General features: G+C 50.6%; 1 protein-coding gene across 7 annotated transcripts in view; it reads right to left on the bottom strand.

Annotated features, from left to right (window-relative positions):
* Positions 1-16,553, bottom strand: part of DGKD (diacylglycerol kinase delta) — an 82,570-nt gene that overhangs the window by 12,869 nt on the left and 53,148 nt on the right. For all 7 annotated transcript variants that reach the window (XM_074189712.1, XM_074189714.1, XM_074189715.1 and 4 more), the window contains 13 exons: positions 15,295-15,397; positions 13,624-13,786; positions 12,219-12,327; positions 10,638-10,777; positions 9,965-10,049; positions 9,614-9,708; positions 9,405-9,504; positions 9,046-9,319; positions 7,915-8,073; positions 7,013-7,141; positions 5,656-5,752; positions 5,276-5,386; positions 217-313 (listed from right to left, as the gene is read on the bottom strand). In XM_074189712.1, the coding sequence (XP_074045813.1) occupies positions 217-313; positions 5,276-5,386; positions 5,656-5,752; positions 7,013-7,141; positions 7,915-8,073; positions 9,046-9,319; positions 9,405-9,504; positions 9,614-9,708; positions 9,965-10,049; positions 10,638-10,777; positions 12,219-12,327; positions 13,624-13,786; positions 15,295-15,397 (1,662 nt within the window). The remainder of the gene's footprint in view (positions 1-216; positions 314-5,275; positions 5,387-5,655; positions 5,753-7,012; positions 7,142-7,914; positions 8,074-9,045; positions 9,320-9,404; positions 9,505-9,613; positions 9,709-9,964; positions 10,050-10,637; positions 10,778-12,218; positions 12,328-13,623; positions 13,787-15,294; positions 15,398-16,553) is intronic.

Raw genomic sequence — 16,553 nt, 5'->3', positions numbered from 1 at the left:
AGACCTGGGGGCTACTGAGATGGAGAAGGGTCTACAAGGACCCTGAGCCTGGCAAGCAGACCATGGTTGGGAAGCAGGAGAGGGGGCTGCACTACCCAGGACAGGACTGGCCTCCACCTCCCACAAACCAGGACTCTTCTTTGTCACATCAGTTAATGAGTAGATGTAAGACAACAGGGTCAGGGAATGGAGCTGGGAAGTGACCTTCTTTCTCACCTCCAGCAAGACTTTCTGCTCCAAGTTCTTGTAGGTGCGATGCAGCAATTCCTTCGTCCCCAGAACCCCGTACCACATCATGTTCTTGGTTCGGCTCCTGAGAAGGGAAAATGAACCAAGAGTGAGCTGCTCCTGTGCATCCACAGCCACACCATATCCACACCGAGCTTTGAGTGCCCAAAGCCACCACTGACCAAATGCCTACCAGAGGGCTTCCCATTTTGCACACAATCATGGGACCCTGTCTACTGACTCTGAGGACAGATGGCCAGAGAAGTGGGGGGCTAAACAGGAGAGGAAGGCCCCAGCTAAGCAGCACCTGGTGGGGAGGGAGCGGCTCCAGATCTCCAGAGAGCCTCCAGAGCCTCAATGTCCATGTTGAATGGAGGCCTTTCTGATTATTCAGTAAACATTTATCAAATACTTAATATGGACAGGCACTGTGCTAACTACTGAGGATACAAAGAAATGAAAACCTGGGGTCCCTGCCCTCAAGGAACAGTCTAATGGGAGAGTCCACAAGTGGACAAGAAGATACATTTTGTGTAGATACCAGAGGACATGGAAGGGAAGAGCAGCTGGAGGGACAGTATGCTGGGTATGTTAATATTTATTTTTATTTTTAAATATTCTTTCCTTTTAAAATATTGAGTTCCAAGTTCTCTCCTCTGCTCCCTCTACCACTGTCCACTGAGAAGCCAAACAATTTATCAAGTATCCATGTGAAGTCATGCAAAACACATTTCTATATCACCCATGTTGTATGACACTTCATTTTGTACTTAGTTCATTCATTTTCTCTCTCTGAAGGTGGGTAGCATTTTTTAACACGGGTCTTTTGGAACTGTCTTAGATCACCCTATGGATCAGAGGAGCTAAGTCACTCCTGGTTGGGCATCATTCTAATACCACCACTACTCTGCTGATCAACCTGCCCTTTGCAACGGTTCACATTGGTCTTTTCTGAAATCACCTCCTTCACTGTCTCTTAAAGCACAGATGTATTCCATCTCAACAATATACCACAACTTATTCAATCACCCCCAACTGAGGAGCACCCCCTCAAGTTCCAATTCTTTGCCAAAAAAAAAAAAAGCTGCTTTATTTTTGTACCTATAGGTCCTTTCCCTTGGCTCTCTTCGGGTATAGACCTAGTAGTAGTATTTCTGGGTATGGACAGTTTATAGCTTTTTGGGCATAGTTCCAAACTGTTTTTCCAGAATGGTCAGACCATCTCACTACTCCACCAATAGTTAATTAAGGTATCTATGTTGCCATTTCTGATAGGTATCTCAGAATGGTTTTAAATTGCATTTCTGTAATCAATAATGATTTGGAGCATTTTTTTTTTAATATGGTCATAGATATTTTTGATGTTTTTTGTCTGAAAACTGCCTAATCATATCCTTTGATCATTTATCAATTATAGGGGAAGGTTCTTGTTTCACACTTCCAATATAGGAATGCAAACAGTTTAATTATCTTTTATGGTCACCTTTTTATGCTTCTCTTGAATTTTGTGTCTGAATGTGAAATTTGCTATTCAGTTCTGGCCTTTTATCAGGAATGCTTGTAAATCTTGTTACATTAAAAATCCATTTTTCTGCCTAAGGATTAGACTCAATTTTGCTGAGTAGGTCATTCCTGGTTGTAATCTGGAATATCATAAACCCTCTTCTCCTGTAATGGGAAAGCTGCTAACTCTTGTGTGATCCTGACTGTGGCTCTACAATATCTGAACTGATTTTTTCGGGTTGCTTCCAATATTTTCTCCTTGACCTAGAAGTTCTAGAATTTGGCTTTCCTATTTCTGGAAGTTCTTACAATTTCTATTTTATGCTCTGACCTAAGATACTGGGGTAGTTTCCTTGATAATTTCTTGAAATATGTTTATGCTCCTTAAAAAAAATCATGGTTTTCAGACAGTCCAGTAATTCTTAAATTATCTCTCCTTGATCTATTTTCCAGATCAGCTGTTTTCCCAATGAGATAGATATTTCCTATTTTCTACTTTTCATTCTTTTGACTTTGCTTCTTTGATATCTCATGATGCCATTAACTTCCACTTGCCCAATTCTAATTTTTTTAACTATGCCTAAAGAACTATTTTTTTATTGTTTTTTGAATTTTACAATTTTCCCCCAACCTTGCTCCCCACCCTGTAGGCATTCTGTTAGTCTTTACATTGTTTCCATGCTATACATTGCTTAAAATTGAATGTGTCGAGAGAGAAATCACATATTTAGGGAAAAAAACAAAATATTATGTAATTTTGCTATCTCTTGTAAGATAACTTTTTTTAGAATTAAAAGTCTTTGGTCTTTGTTCAAACTCCACAGTTCTTTCTCTGGATGCAATTGGTATTTATTCTCCATCGCAGATAGCCTAAAATCTGATTGTTGCATTGATGGAATGAGCAAATCCATTAAGGTTGACCATCACCCCCATGTTGCAGTGCACAGTGTTTTTCTGGTTCTGCTCATCTCACTCAGCATCAGTTCATACAAATCCCTCCAGGTTTCCCTGAATTCCCATCCCTCCTGGCTTCTAAAAGAACAATAGTGTTTCATGACATACATATACCACAGTTTGCTAAGCCATTCCCCAATTGAAGGACATTTACTTAATTTCCAATTCTTTGCCACCACAACCAGGGCTGCTATGAATATTTTTGTACAAGTGATGTTTTTACCCTTTTTCATCATCTCTTCAGGGTATGGACCCAGTAGTGGTATTGTTGGATCAAAGTGGATGCACATTTTTGTTGCTCTTTGGGCATTCTGGATGAGTTCACAGCTCCACCAACAATATATTAGTGGCCCTGATTTCCCATATCACTTCCAACACTGATCATTGCCCTTTCTGGTCATGCTGGCCAGTCTGAAAGGTGTGAGGTGGTACCTCAGAGATGTTTTAATTTGCATTTCTCTAATGAGTAATGATTTAGAGCAATTTTTCATGACTATAGATAGCTTTGATTTCCTCATCTGTAAATTGCTTTTGCATATCCTTTGACCATTTGTCAATTGGGGAATGGCTTGTTTTTTTTTTACAAAGTTGACTCAGTTCTCTGTATATTTTAGAAATGAGTCCTTTCTTAGAAATGCCAGTCGTAAAAATTGTTTCCCATTTTACTACATTTCTTTTGGTCTTGGTTACAGTGGTTTTGTTTGTGCAAATGATTTTTAATTTAATGTAATCAAAATTATCTAATTTGTTTTTAATGATGTTCTCCATCTCTTCCTTGGTCATAAACTGCCTCCCTTTCCATAGATCTGACAGGTAAACTATTCCTTGATCTCCTAGTTTGCTTATAATATTGTCTTTCATGTCTAAATCCTGTGACCATTTTGATCTTGGTATAGGGCCAATTCTAACTTTTAAGGAATGATTCTTTTAAGTGAGCTTTTCTCCTCCTTTTTCCATTTGGTGTATTCTGTTTTTCAGTGATTCTTTTTTGTACCTCTTTTACCATTAGATCAATTCTGTATTTTAAGATGTTATTTTCTTCAGCATTTGTGTGTGTGTGTGTCTTTCTCTCTTCCCAAAATGTTCATTTTTTTTCATTTTTCATAATTTTCTTGCATCACTCTCAATTCTTTTTCCAATTTTTCTCTACCACCTGTATATCTTTCTTGAACCAGGCATTCTTGTTAGGCATTTTTCTTTGAGGCTTTGCTTTGGAGTCATCTTTTGAGTTTGTGTCTGGGTCTTCCTTGCTACTGTAGTAACTTATTTGGGTCCAGTTCTTTTTGTTTGGTAGCTTACTTACTCATTTTCCAGCCTGTTTCTTCCCTTTGAACTTGATGTTCTAGCTGGGCTCTATTCCCACCCACTCTATTGGGTGGGAAGGCACTGGCCCAAGCTTCAGACTATTTTGGGTGCCTATTTTTCAGTGATTTTTCTATGCTTCTAAGATGGTGTGATCTAGGAGAAGTAGGGTCACTGCTCTTCCTGTTTGTGCTTTGGTCTCTACCCAGGAGGGGGCCCCTGCCAAGCTCTGGGCCTGAGTCAATCCTGGTGTCTCAGACCTTTCCTGCAAATCTCCTAAGGTGTCTAACACTGGGAAAATGTTTACCTGACCTTTCACTGGTCCTGCCACTCCAAAATTTGACTTGAGGCATTATCTGAAAGTTGTTATTGGGAGAATTCTGGGTCCTGATCTATATCTGCCATCTTGGCTGCTGAGGCCGCTCTTTCTAAGATGACAGTAGGGTAACTAGTGGGTCTCCATCCAAGACCAAACAGTTGGTCCCCTTCTCAAAGACCGTTTAGAGAAGTCAGCAAGGTTCTATTCACAATAAGTGTGTATGTATGTGTGTGTGTGTGGGGGGGGGGGGCGGGATCTCAAAAAGAACAATGCTGGGGGACACACTTTCATTTTTATTCACATTCTTACCTGTTTATCACAAAACAAGCCCTGAACTAGACCAAGTTTCTTTGGATTAGGACCAATTTGCATGGATATCTTGAAACTCCTACTTGAAAACCTTTGGAAGCAGAAAGATATGGTCTTGTAGTTTAAATGGGGGCAGCCAGTAGTGCCAGTGTAGCATGGACTTGAGGTCAAAGAGGGCCTCAAAACACTTAATTTAAAGAAGCAAGAAAACTTTGGGGACACAAAGTCTCCTTTGGCTCCAAATCCTCTGTTGGCACAAAGGAAGGCCTGAGTCCTCTGGGCCTTCTTTTAAATGTTTTGGGGCTGCCCTCAGAGTGGCAGGGAGAGAATACCATAGAAAATCTTGGGGCAGCTAGGTGGCGCAGTGAATAGAGCCCCAGCCCTGGAGTCAGGAGGACCTGACTTCAAATCCGGCCTCAGACACTTAATAATGACCTAGCTGTGTGGCCTTGGGCAAGCCACTTAACCCCACTGCCTTGTAACAACTAAAAAAAGAAAATCTTGCCAGGGTGACTGTGTCACCACTGATTTCTCAGCATCCTGAGCTGCTGCTCCTTAACACCTTACTCTATGCCTTGAATTGGGTTTGTTCTGGTCCTTAGTGCTGACAACATCAGCAGGGCTGCCCTGGGCCGGGGCTGCACAGGAACGCTCACCTACCTGCACTTCTCCGGGTGCTCATCACGCTTGTTGTTGAAATCCAGGGAGATTTTTGCATCAAGTCCAATTCCAAAATAGTTATTCATGACACATTTTTCTGTGTAACACTCCCTGTAAGAATTCATTTAAAAACCAATTAAAACCATTACCCTCCTCTCCCCTTGGGATCTGCCCCTCAACTGCCATGGCTGCAGAAATGGGAGTCCTGGGCTCTGGCTTTGCTTCCCACATTTCCATTTGAGCCCGCAGCCCAGGGGGCCCCCTATGCTGGTGTGGAGACCTGGCCACCACAACCACAGGGTCAGGCAGCTAATTCCTCTGGCCTTTTTTTGACATCTATTCTCTTTCAAAATTGTCTCCCTATTGCTCTGTAGACTCACAAATTTTCTGGTTCGGTGTTAAAGGGATCAGCATTGATTAGCAAACGACTGATGACTGAGCCCCCAGGTAAGGAACCGGACATCCCAGCCCGCATATCTGTAAGAGAAGAGGAGATATGAGAGTCCCTAAGTACAACAGATGTGTCCCTTCAAGACTACTGGCTTATCGCTATGCTAGGAATGATAAAGTTGTCAAAAGCAAGGCAGCTCATCAATCCTGCCCATTCTCCTCCAACCTCAGCACCATCAAGTTTTCCTGGAAAATGGCAGTGAGGAGGGTGGCTTGTGCCCACCACCAGGATGGCAGTCTGCTGCCCTGCCAGATCCTCAGTCCATGTCAGTCTCCATCACATCTTTCTGTGTTTGGTTACCTTGACCCCAACCATGACCTCCAAGTCCTTTCTCACCACTGCCCACTAAGAAGGGGCACTGAAGGACATCCATGACTCATGGAGAGGATGGACCCCTTCTGGTACCAGGAGAAGGGAGTTATGGGTTCCTGGAGGGGACATGGTATCCAGGACACTAGATGGGCCCCTCATGGACTGGTGGTCATCTTCCAGCCTCACTTTGAGGTCTGGGATAATGTTTTGGGAAGAGGACGGCAGTTGGCTAGGTTAGAAAGAAGCCGGGCAGACCGATCTGGCCTCAAAGGGGAACCCCAAACCAGCATGGTAAGAGAGACTGAAGCTCAAGTTGGGGAGCTCTGATCGGCTCCTGGGCTCTGTCCCTCATCATGGAACTTTCCAGATGCCCCATCACAAGCCCATTACAACTCAGGCTTCCCAGCCATCAGGGCCAGGGGTGTGCCCCCCCCCCCATCTCCCCCAGGATTTGGCTTCATCCTTCCAATTATCTGTCTTGGTTCAGGGAAGAGGAGGTATCTAAGACACCCTGGGGCTCCAAGGAATTGTGGATCAGGATTCTGAGGATGTGGCCCCTCAGTGAACCTGGCAGGGGGAGGAGACCCTTGGGATTACTGATGGGGAACTAGGCCTCTCCTTGAAACAGGGGAGTTTCTGACCTTTCTGTGGAAGAACTCAAGGTCTAGTCAGAGCTGTGACCTCATGAAAAAAAAAGGGGCAAGACATGTCTCCCCTTGACAGGTGTTAGGAAGGAAGGCATGAAAAGGGAATGGCCTTCCCTAAATTCTGGCATGCCAGGGTGGGCAGTGAGTGAATCCACACATGACCGGATGGAGCAGGTGGAATAAATGCTAATTGGCTGACTGCTGATTCCCGCCACTTTCTTCAATGAGGGACTCTCGGGGTCCTTCTCTCCAGTCTACTCCTGTGCTTTGGCCCATGGAGGGCAGGCCCCACCCCCTCTCGTGGGCTCTGGAGATGCTCACACTCACTTGGGTACAGAATTTTGGTGTTCAACATCGGCAAGCTGTCCCGGTTTCCCGTCTGGGGAGGAAGCGATGCTGAGCTGCCCAGAGCCAAACTTCCTTTATTTATTAGTTTTTCACAAGGGGATTTGGGCACTGGAAGAAACAAGGGAAAAAATTGAGTGTTAACAGTAGCTGCTGAAAGGCTGCCGGATTTAAAAACCCTTCTGAGACTGACCCTCAGGGAGTCCTCGGGACCCAAGGAACAGAGAGACAGCTTGTTTGTCACTCATTGGCCACCACACAGAAGACAAACAGGTGAGATTGCCTAGGGCCCTGGAGGGAGGGAAGGGCATAGGGATGAGGGCCTCAGTGCCCCAGGCTCAGTCTGTCCAGACAAAACAGGTCAGAGGTGCTCTAAGCTCCTGGGAAAGCTCTGGGCTCCCCAAGAAGCTGAGGACACTGGGATGGGTCCAGCAGATCCTTTCCTAACTCACGATGGGCCAAGAGCATCCCAAGGATGGCAGATGCCTCTCAAACAAGCCCCTCTCTGTTCTCTCATTGGAGCTGGTGTCACACATCATCAGCAATCACCAATACATGGGATCAGGAAGAACTGTCTGGGGGGGCTCCAGAGAGCAGGTGTGATCTCGGGTCTATCCACCCATCTACTTGCCTGCCTGGGGGTGGCACCAGGTGAAGGGAATGAGAGAACAAATCTGTGATGGGAAGAGGAGGAGTATGAGGGCAGAGGACAAGAGGTCTAGGTCCAGAATGGGGCAAGTGAAGGCTCTGATCCCTGGGGGATGAGGGATAGAACCCACCACAGGAAGGCTCCAGGGATACTGCTAACGGGCAAGCAAAGACTCGGGGGGGTGCATCTCTGGGGGTGGGGAGGATCCCCACACCAGAGTAGGAGTGGATGGTACCTTTACGCTGGCTCCTTCGAGAAACACTGCCATTGCCTCCATGAGAGGACTGCAGGGACAGCTTGTCTTCCACTTTGGGCTCCTGACCTTCATCAGCCGCAGAGAGCCCCAAGAGGAAGCCTTCCTGCTCCTGGGTCTGAGCGTTTTGCTCATCAACAGCTGGGAAACAGAGAAGGGAAAGAATGTGGTGAGTCCTGACAAAGATGGCAACCCAGGGCCCTGAGTACGCTGGATCATGGCAGAGAAGGAAAGGCGACGTCGGGCAGAGATGTGAGGAAGAAACACCAACCCCCACCAACCCAATGTGACCGAGTATGGCCCTCTGGCGAGCTAACTGAACAGAGCCTCAGTGTCCTGGAGACCTCTGAGGCAGGCTGGTCCGCTGAGGGGCGCGTCCTAGACCACAATCCCCCAGTCTTAGTGGCCATTTTTACAAAGCACAGAGCAGAGAAAAAGAATTGAAAAGTCATGGAAAAAGAAACAAGGACGAATGGTGACAATGGCTCTGCAAGTCCCAAAAGAGAAGACAGAAAGGTCCAGGTGAGTCTAGAAAGGTTGACTGTGAGCTATGCCCACTGGCTACTCCTTGCCCCCTCGGGGAGACTCCAAAGGAGTTCGGCTGATGAGTCTGGTGGCCTCTGGCTTGGCCTTTCATCCCCCTACCTCTTTGGGCCAGGGTAGATGTCCATGCCGGTCTTTCACAGTGGCAGAGGGTGTGTGACCTGCCCATGGTGCTGTGGTCCTGAGCCAAGCAGGGCCTCAAATTCAAACTTCTGAAGGGGCAGGGACTGGGGACCAGGCATTTCAAAGGGCTGAGGAATTCTTAGATGAGGAAAGGTCCTCTGCTAAGGCAGGATGGCTTCTCTGGACTGTAGGTGACAGAGGTGCCACCTTGAATTCCGAGGACCCAGAGATCCAACTGGGATCAGGACCTGAAGTCCATCTTCCCACCTGGCTGCCTGCCCCTCCTAAGGAAGGTGGTTTTTGTGGGATTTCTGGGGATGGCCACCTTGGGGTACCCAAGTTGTCTCTGGCATCTTTGGGAGATAGAAGGAAACACAGGTCCTAATGCCCCCTCCTTGGGGGGCCCCACAGCTTCCTCAGGGTGGGCAGGGGCCCATGACAGGCTACCTTTTTCTGCATGTTCTATGATCTGACGAATAGCTTTCTTCAGGCTGTTGGCTCGTAACATGAGTTGTTCACGAGGCCGGAATATCTGGGGTCGCGTTGGGCAGGCTGAGCCGATGGAGCGGTCGGTGGAGGAAGTGCAGACTCCGCTGGAACCGTCACCATCCTCCATCTCTTCTGCGATGGTGGGAGGGGGATTGGGCAGGGAAGAGGAAGCCTGGGACTCATCATTTAATGTCTTGAGGAGAGAGTCCAGCTTCTCTTTGAGCACCGAACACTGCAGGAAGGAGATGAAGAGCCTCAGCCCTCGTGGATGACCCTGGCCCCCATCCAGCACATGCCACACCCTTCGTCACACTTACCTTTCTGGCCATGACTTCGGACTCTTCGGAGCTCTCTGTCGCTTTCTCGTATGCCTTCCCCACTCGTGCCACAAAGTCCTTCACAGTTTCACAGAGCACCCTGCAAAAAGGAAGAGGGAAGGCTGTGGGGTGGGGCAGAGGGATGCGTGGACCTCCCTGCCCCACTCCCTCCACCGAGGAGGTTGCAGAGTCACCATGGAGCTACCTACTTGGCAGAGGAGATGACCACAGAATGCTGATCTGAAGTCAAGATTTTGGACAAGTGAGCAGCCACCGAGTCTTCATAGAAGAGAATTTTCTGGACCTAGAGTGGGAAGGAAGGGAGTGTGTGACCAATATGGAAGAAGTCCAATGTGACCAGAGGGAGGGTTGTGTGGCCAGTGCTCTTCTGCCCTGTTCCCCAGCCCGGCCAGGTCGAAGCTTTGGGATGCCTACAAAGGCAGTCCCCTACATGAGGGAAGAGCCAGCTGGAGGAATGGCTCAGTGAAAGGGAGGCTAGCGGAGGAGGAGCTGGAGAAAGCAGAAGGGGGCAGCAAGGAGTGAAGGTGGGGGGCTGGTACCTCTGAGTCCTCGCTGAAGTCTTCTGTCACCGTGGAAGATGATGCTTGTCGGGGGAGTTTCGTTTCATATACCATGATGCTCCACCTGGGAGGTGGAAACATTTATCCTCATCTGTGGGGTTTTTCTCCCATTCAGGGACCCCCCCCCCCATGGCCTCCTTAGTGAGCGCCAGATCCTTGCAGACTCCAGCTCTTGGTCATAAAAGAGTGATGGGCCCTGAAAGGCCAGCAGAATGGACCCCAAGCAGGGACCTCAGGGCTCCTTGGACAGATGTGGAAATGGAGGCCCCCACTTGGGTCCTTTACTCCCCTGGGGGGCTCTTCAACTCTGGCCCAGCCAGGCAGGGGCCTGCCCAGGGCATTCCTAGCAGGAGGGGGCACCTCTGCCCTTTCATTCTGGCACAGTTCTCAGTCAGCCTCAAGCTGAGTGTGTGGGGCCCCAGCTATGGGGGAGGAGCTCTGCTAGAAGCATCCTTCTTCAGAAATGTGAGATCTGACATACCCCCTGGTCTGCCAGGCAAGGCCACAAACACGGGAGGGGTGAAAATATCACCCCAAACCAGCCCAGCCAAGTGAGCTTGCTCATGGCCCCCAGGTTGCTGCTCATGCTGGATGTGCATCATCGCCGAGGCCCCCCACATAGTGCAGGCGGATCCCCTTAGGCCCCACTTACCGGTCCAGCATCTTGGTGCTGGCTCTTTCCAGCTTCTCCAGGATCTGGGGGAGCTGAGTATCGTCATCACATGCGGAACCCCAGCCCAAGACGCGGGCCAGGTCATTTCCTGTCCCGAGAGGCAGCACGCCAAGCTGACACTATGAGAAATGATGCATGTTAAGTGCTGGGCCGAGCAGGAGGGAATGGGCCGAGGGTCCCAGAGAAGCTGAGTGGGGGCGGGCTCCTGGTTCTCGGGTCACAGCATGGGGGCTGTGGGAGCCTCTCTGCCTCCCTATCCCGCCAGGTCGCTCCCTGCTCTCCAAGGAGGACCCACCCCCTAGTTTGGACCCTTCTCTACCACTGGCACATGGCTGCTATGGTCACTCTTCTCCTCCTCAATCCACTAGACAGACCTGCCTCAATATAGTCAGCCCCTGCTCAGAGGCAGCCTAATGACAACAGGGCCTCACTGGACACCAGAGGCCCTGGGTTCAAATCTGGCCTGGTTGACTTGCAGCACATCAACTTTCCCCGCTATCTAGAACACTGAGCTCAGACGGGGGACTCTTTGGAGCTCTTGCACATCGTGGGACAGAGGCATTTGAGGCCCCTCACAATCTGATCCAGCCTTGGCTCCCTTCCCTGGACCCCATGGCCTCTGGCTGAGAGTGGGGGGGGGGGTAGCCTCCCAGCTAAGCCCTTTCTAGTCTGCAAGCTCCTTGAGGGCAGGAACTGTCTGGGGAGTCTCTGTACACAGCAGGTGGCTAATAATCACTGGCTGACTGATTGATTTCCCCAACCATCAATGAGAATTTTCCAGCTGGAGGGGATGCTCTCTCTCGTGGGGCCTCCCAGGGAGCTGATCTCCCCCTGCCTTTAGGCTCATCTGGAAGGAGTTACATCCCCAGTCCTCCTTCCATCTTGCCCGGCTCAATGACAGGGCCACTGCAGGAAAGCCGGAGACCCCTTCTGGGACCACAGCCGAAGATGCCGGCCGACTGCATCCCCGACGCTCGCCACTAGATGGCGGTGCTGCGACTCGCTGGGCAGCTCCCCTTCCCCCCAGGCCGGGGCTGTCCCCAAGTCCTAAGCCCGTACCCTGGGGCTCAGTCCCTTTCTCTGCCAAGTTCTGGCTGAGGAGACATTTCAGGGAGCTTCCTTCTGCAAGGGCGCGACAAAGATGGTGGCACAGGCACTCTCAAGAGAGCCCCAATAAATGGGCTTGCACCGGAGACCCCAACCTCATGCAATCCAGCCCTACCCCCCCACTGCAGAATGGGTAGGTCAGGGAGACTCAGGACGATCCATCAATGGCTTGTCCAAGGTCCAGCAAGCAGTGAGAGGGTGCTGGCTGGAATAAGGGGGGGCCAAGGCATCAATAATGATTTCCTTCCTTGCTAAAGTAATCCTGAAATGCAAGGATTGTTTCACTTAAAAACATTAGTTTTTCTGAGCAATGGTCTATAATAGCCAAAAGGTGAAGATCCATGACCTAGAGAAGAGTCAGGGCCAGAACTGTCTGATGCTTTGGTGCTGACTGTACTCTCCTGCACAAGGATTTGGCCTCCCCGCTCATCTCTGAGCCCCCAAGGGTCCTACCTGTTTGTGAAGGTTGAGGCTGTCAATCTCAGAGAGGACCCATCCAACACTCCCATCTCCACCACACACCAGAATTCGGAAAGTGTCAAACTTCTGGAATAAACGTAAACTGGGGAGAAAGAAAATCCACTGTTACTAGAGAGAGGGGAGACAGACAATCTATTAAGTGGGTCATCCAAACACTCCCCTCCCTGGTGGCAGGAGGATGCACTCAGGCAGACTGGACTCAGTGGATGGTCCCCATACCAGCTGAGTGCCCTGACACCCCTGAGTGCTCGCTGATTGTCCTGACACCTCTGATGTGCCCGCTGACTGCCCTGACCTCTGACGTGCCCGCTGAGTGCCCTGACACCCCTGATGTGCCTGCTGCCCACTGACGGCCCCAATTTCTGATACTCCTCTTCTCTCAGCAGACCGAAGTGAGGAGGCAATCTCAGCACCTCCACCACTTTCAGTTGTGGCTCAGATGTCAGACAGCGGGGCCAGACACAGCTTCCTCCCAAGTCCTCTCTGAGGCCCATCCCCAGCACTAACAGGAGCTCTGACCGAGGATGCCGGCAGGTCTTCCCTAAGAGAAACCCAGGTACTATCTTCCCTTCCCGCAGACAGATGGAGATGCTGCTGGACCACAGAGAGAGTGGGAAGGGTCCGAGGGGGTGAACACAGCTCTCCTGCCCAGGCTAGTGCACTGCCTGTCCCATGGGGTAGGGGCTCTCAGTGACCACCCCTGGGCCCTGCTGTGGGGAGACCCACTTTCCCCCAACTCCGCTCTCCAACCCTTCCCAAAGCAGACTTGGAGCTAAAAAGAATGAGGACAATTCTGGCCCATAGTGTTAGCTCCCATTCTGATGCCAGCTTTGGGTAAAGGACCAATAGGTCCAAACCAACATCCCCAAGTCAGTCCCCTTGAGGGATGAGGGAGGAGGCGTGTCTGGCTGGGGCCGAGTTTGGCCGCCATCAGATGGGAATGCGTACTGGTGGTGTCACGTTACAGGAGACTCGGCGTCCCCAACACAGAATCCTCGATTACTTAGGGTAAACTCCACAGGGAGACAACCGGTTTGGCCAGGACATTCCAATCAAAGCTCCTGCCCAGGTTTCTTTCAAAAGCATGCCAGGCTACGGACTCCTTAAGATCGGCCCAGCCGATCTTAAACAAGAAAGGAAGGACAGAGGTGGTGGAGCAGGCGTCTCCTGTCAGTGGCAGAGACTGCCCACTGGGGAGGCTCTGGACAAGCAGAACTAGTTGTCCACAGGGCGCTCTCCTCCTCTGTCCATTTCCACATTGGCATCCTTGGGTGACCAAGAATAGAGATCTACTCCCAGTTGAGGGGGAAGGAGGGAGGAGGAGGAGAGATGAGAGGAGCAGGAGTTGGCCAGGGGCTGGGCTCAGCCAGGCCCCTACCCAAGGTGTGGTCCTCCGTTCATGAGGTCAAAGACCTGGGCTGGGTTCAGCAGCTGTTTGAATCTTCGAAGGAACTTCACTCCCTGGTTGTCTCCGCTTTTGGAGTTGACAAAGACCAGCAAGGGGCTAGTACAGGATGGGGGGCACGTGGCTTTCCAGAACCCTGGAGGCATAGGAGGGAAGTGATGAGTCCAGATATGTCCCATGAAGCCCACTCCCCCCCCAACAAGCCCCCACCTTGGCCTGGCAAGCCAGGGTCACTCAACTTGTAAAGCATGGCTGGATTTCTTCCTCTGACCCTTCAACTCTCTGTTGACTGGGGATGGCTTTGAGTCTTAGAAACCTGACTGGGTTCCCTGTCTCTTAAGAAACGAGACCTTTATAAAAGAAATGTGGTAGGACTCTGCGGCTTTTGACCTGCTCTTTTCTTTTAAGACCTTCTTTATTTTCCAAATACATGCAAAGCTCATTTTTTTTTTTTTAGGTTTTTGCAAAGGAAACGGGGTTGAGTGACTTGCCCAAGGCCACACAGCTAGGTCATTACTAAGTGTCTGAGGCTGGATTTGAACCCAGGTACTTCTGACTCCAGGGCCAGTGCTTTATCCACTGTGCCACCTAGCCGTCCTGCTAATGTTCAACATTCCTCCTTCTAGAAGCCTCTGACCCCCACATTCTCCACCCCAACATATAGCGAACCATGGGATATAGGTCGTCAGCTGTGAAAGAGCTAGAACTGAAGGGAAAAAAAGAAAAATCATCGAACAGAGGATGTGCTGCCCTGGTCTCCTCTCTGGAGGAGGGGCAGAGGGCTTATCTGAGCTCTCTGAGTTGTGTCCACCACAGCTGACCTTCTCCCCATGCTGCTGTCAGGGTGGACAATGGTCACCTCCCTCCCCCTGCTACTTTTCCAATGTTAGCTGCACTGCTTTTGTTTGTTTGCCGCCACACTAACATGAGGATGGCACAAACTGCATAGATGAAGTCTCTTGTGGTCTTTCCTCCCTCTTTGGTCACACACCTCCCAAGGTCAATCTCGACTCTCCCTTCATAGCTCAATTCCAGAACCCTCTGGGGCTCATCTTGAGGTGGTGGTCTCTGCCTCCTCTGCTAGACTTCTTGGTCCAATCCACCCCACATGAAATGCTGGGTGTGTGCCTGTTCCTTGCATACTTCCTGATGACCGGTTGGGCCTGTAGTGTCTAGACTGCCCCCATTCTGGGGTTTGCTTGGCCCCTCCTTCCCCCCCTTTCTCCCCAGACCTGCCTGCCAATGTCTTCCCCACCCTGGAAGAAGGGGCTCTCTACCCAAACCCTGAGCTGGCCACTACAGATGAGATCACTTCAGCTCAGGATCGGGCTCTCACCTGATGGACTGGGCCTTGGTAAATTAAATAGCTTATCCCACACGCCTGTCGGGTGGTACACTCCCCACAGGGGCCTGGCTTCTCCTAAGATCTAGAACACTGGCCAGGCCCCGCTAGCTGCCTGCTTACTGATATGTGGGCTGGTATGGGGGTCTCTAAGTCTTGATCCTCAGCAGCATGACGAGAGCTCCTCTGGCAACTGCCCACCTCAAAGAGCCCCCAGCCTCTTCTTCCCTGGGCTTCTACTCTGGGGCTGCTCTGGAATTCAGCTGGGAAGAGGTGTGGGGAAGGGGCCAGCGAATACCCACCGTCAGAATCGATGCTGTTCAGAGCAGTCGGGGGAATGACGGACACTTTACACAGGCCCAGGGGACACTTGGCCAGCAAGGAATCTTTGCATGATGTATGTACCTGAAACAAGAGTCACCAGAGACCAGCTGACCTTTGTCTGAACGTCTGCCTTCTCCGGAGGGAAAGTGAACGGGATCCAGAGCCTCCCAGGCTCACCACGTGTCCCAATGGCTCAGCCTGTGCCGCTGCCACCGTACTAGCAGATGAGGATGGCAGGCAAGGCTCACAAAGTACTCTATGACTATCAGTCCTGGGGGGGGGGGGACCACACAGGATCATCTCCATCTTACTGGGAAGGAAACCGAGGCAGACACACAGAGCCAGGCAATGTTTGAGGCTGAGTCTGAATTCGGGTTTTGCTAACTTTGGGTCTGGGGCTCAATGCACTGTCGCGCCTCCTGGCCCCCTCTTCTCCCTCCAGGAAGCCTGAATTCTGCCCAGGTCCCCACAACTACTGGCCCTTCCTGCCATATGTCTCATTGAGCTTAATCCCAGATCGTTCCAGGACAGCCTGGCCTGAAGAGGCCCGCCTTCTTCCCAGGACAATCTGGTGCTTGCACTGAAGACCTGGACATACAAAAGGGACAGGTGCCCTTCAAGGGAGATGGCCAGATGGCTGGGCCACTGAAGGACCCAAGAAGATGCTTCGGTGACTTGGCAGCACGTCAGCCAGGCCCTCTGCTTGTTAACTTGGAGGCCCTGAGGGCAGCAATGGGCACCGGGGGGTCTGCAGCTCCCCCAAAACGAGAGTCAAGGAAGTGCCAGGGAGCATATCCCTGCCTCGGTTTCCTCATTTGCAAGGGGGGGAGGCTCCATCACCTCTAAGGCCCCTCCCAGAGGGCACTTCATGATCTAACAATCTCACATTTAAACCAGTCTCCACACAGAGCACCAGGTGCAGCTGGTCCCTGCTGTTTTGGAGTGAAGGTGAAGGAGAAGGGAATAACCAGGTAGACAAGGCCTCTTGGAGACATGCGACCTCATTCGTGCTACCCCTCCCCACCCCAGGTAGTTTACAGATGAGGCAGACAGAGTGCAGGGCATGGGGATTGTGCCCACAATCAGTGGACAGGATCGGTGACAGGTTGTGGACTCAGCGCCTCCCTTCCCAATGCCCTTCCTGTCATGGGGACCCTTTCTCGGGGGGAGCTTCCTTGCACTTCTTCTCACAGCCCCAGGGCCCTTGATCGAGGCCATCCTCACGCAGTGGATGCCA

This window comes from Macrotis lagotis, chromosome 5 (assembly GCF_037893015.1).
Source record: "Macrotis lagotis isolate mMagLag1 chromosome 5, bilby.v1.9.chrom.fasta, whole genome shotgun sequence".
Classification (NCBI taxonomy): Eukaryota; Metazoa; Chordata; class Mammalia; order Peramelemorphia; family Peramelidae; genus Macrotis; species Macrotis lagotis.
This window is presented reverse-complemented; position numbering and strand designations above follow the sequence as displayed.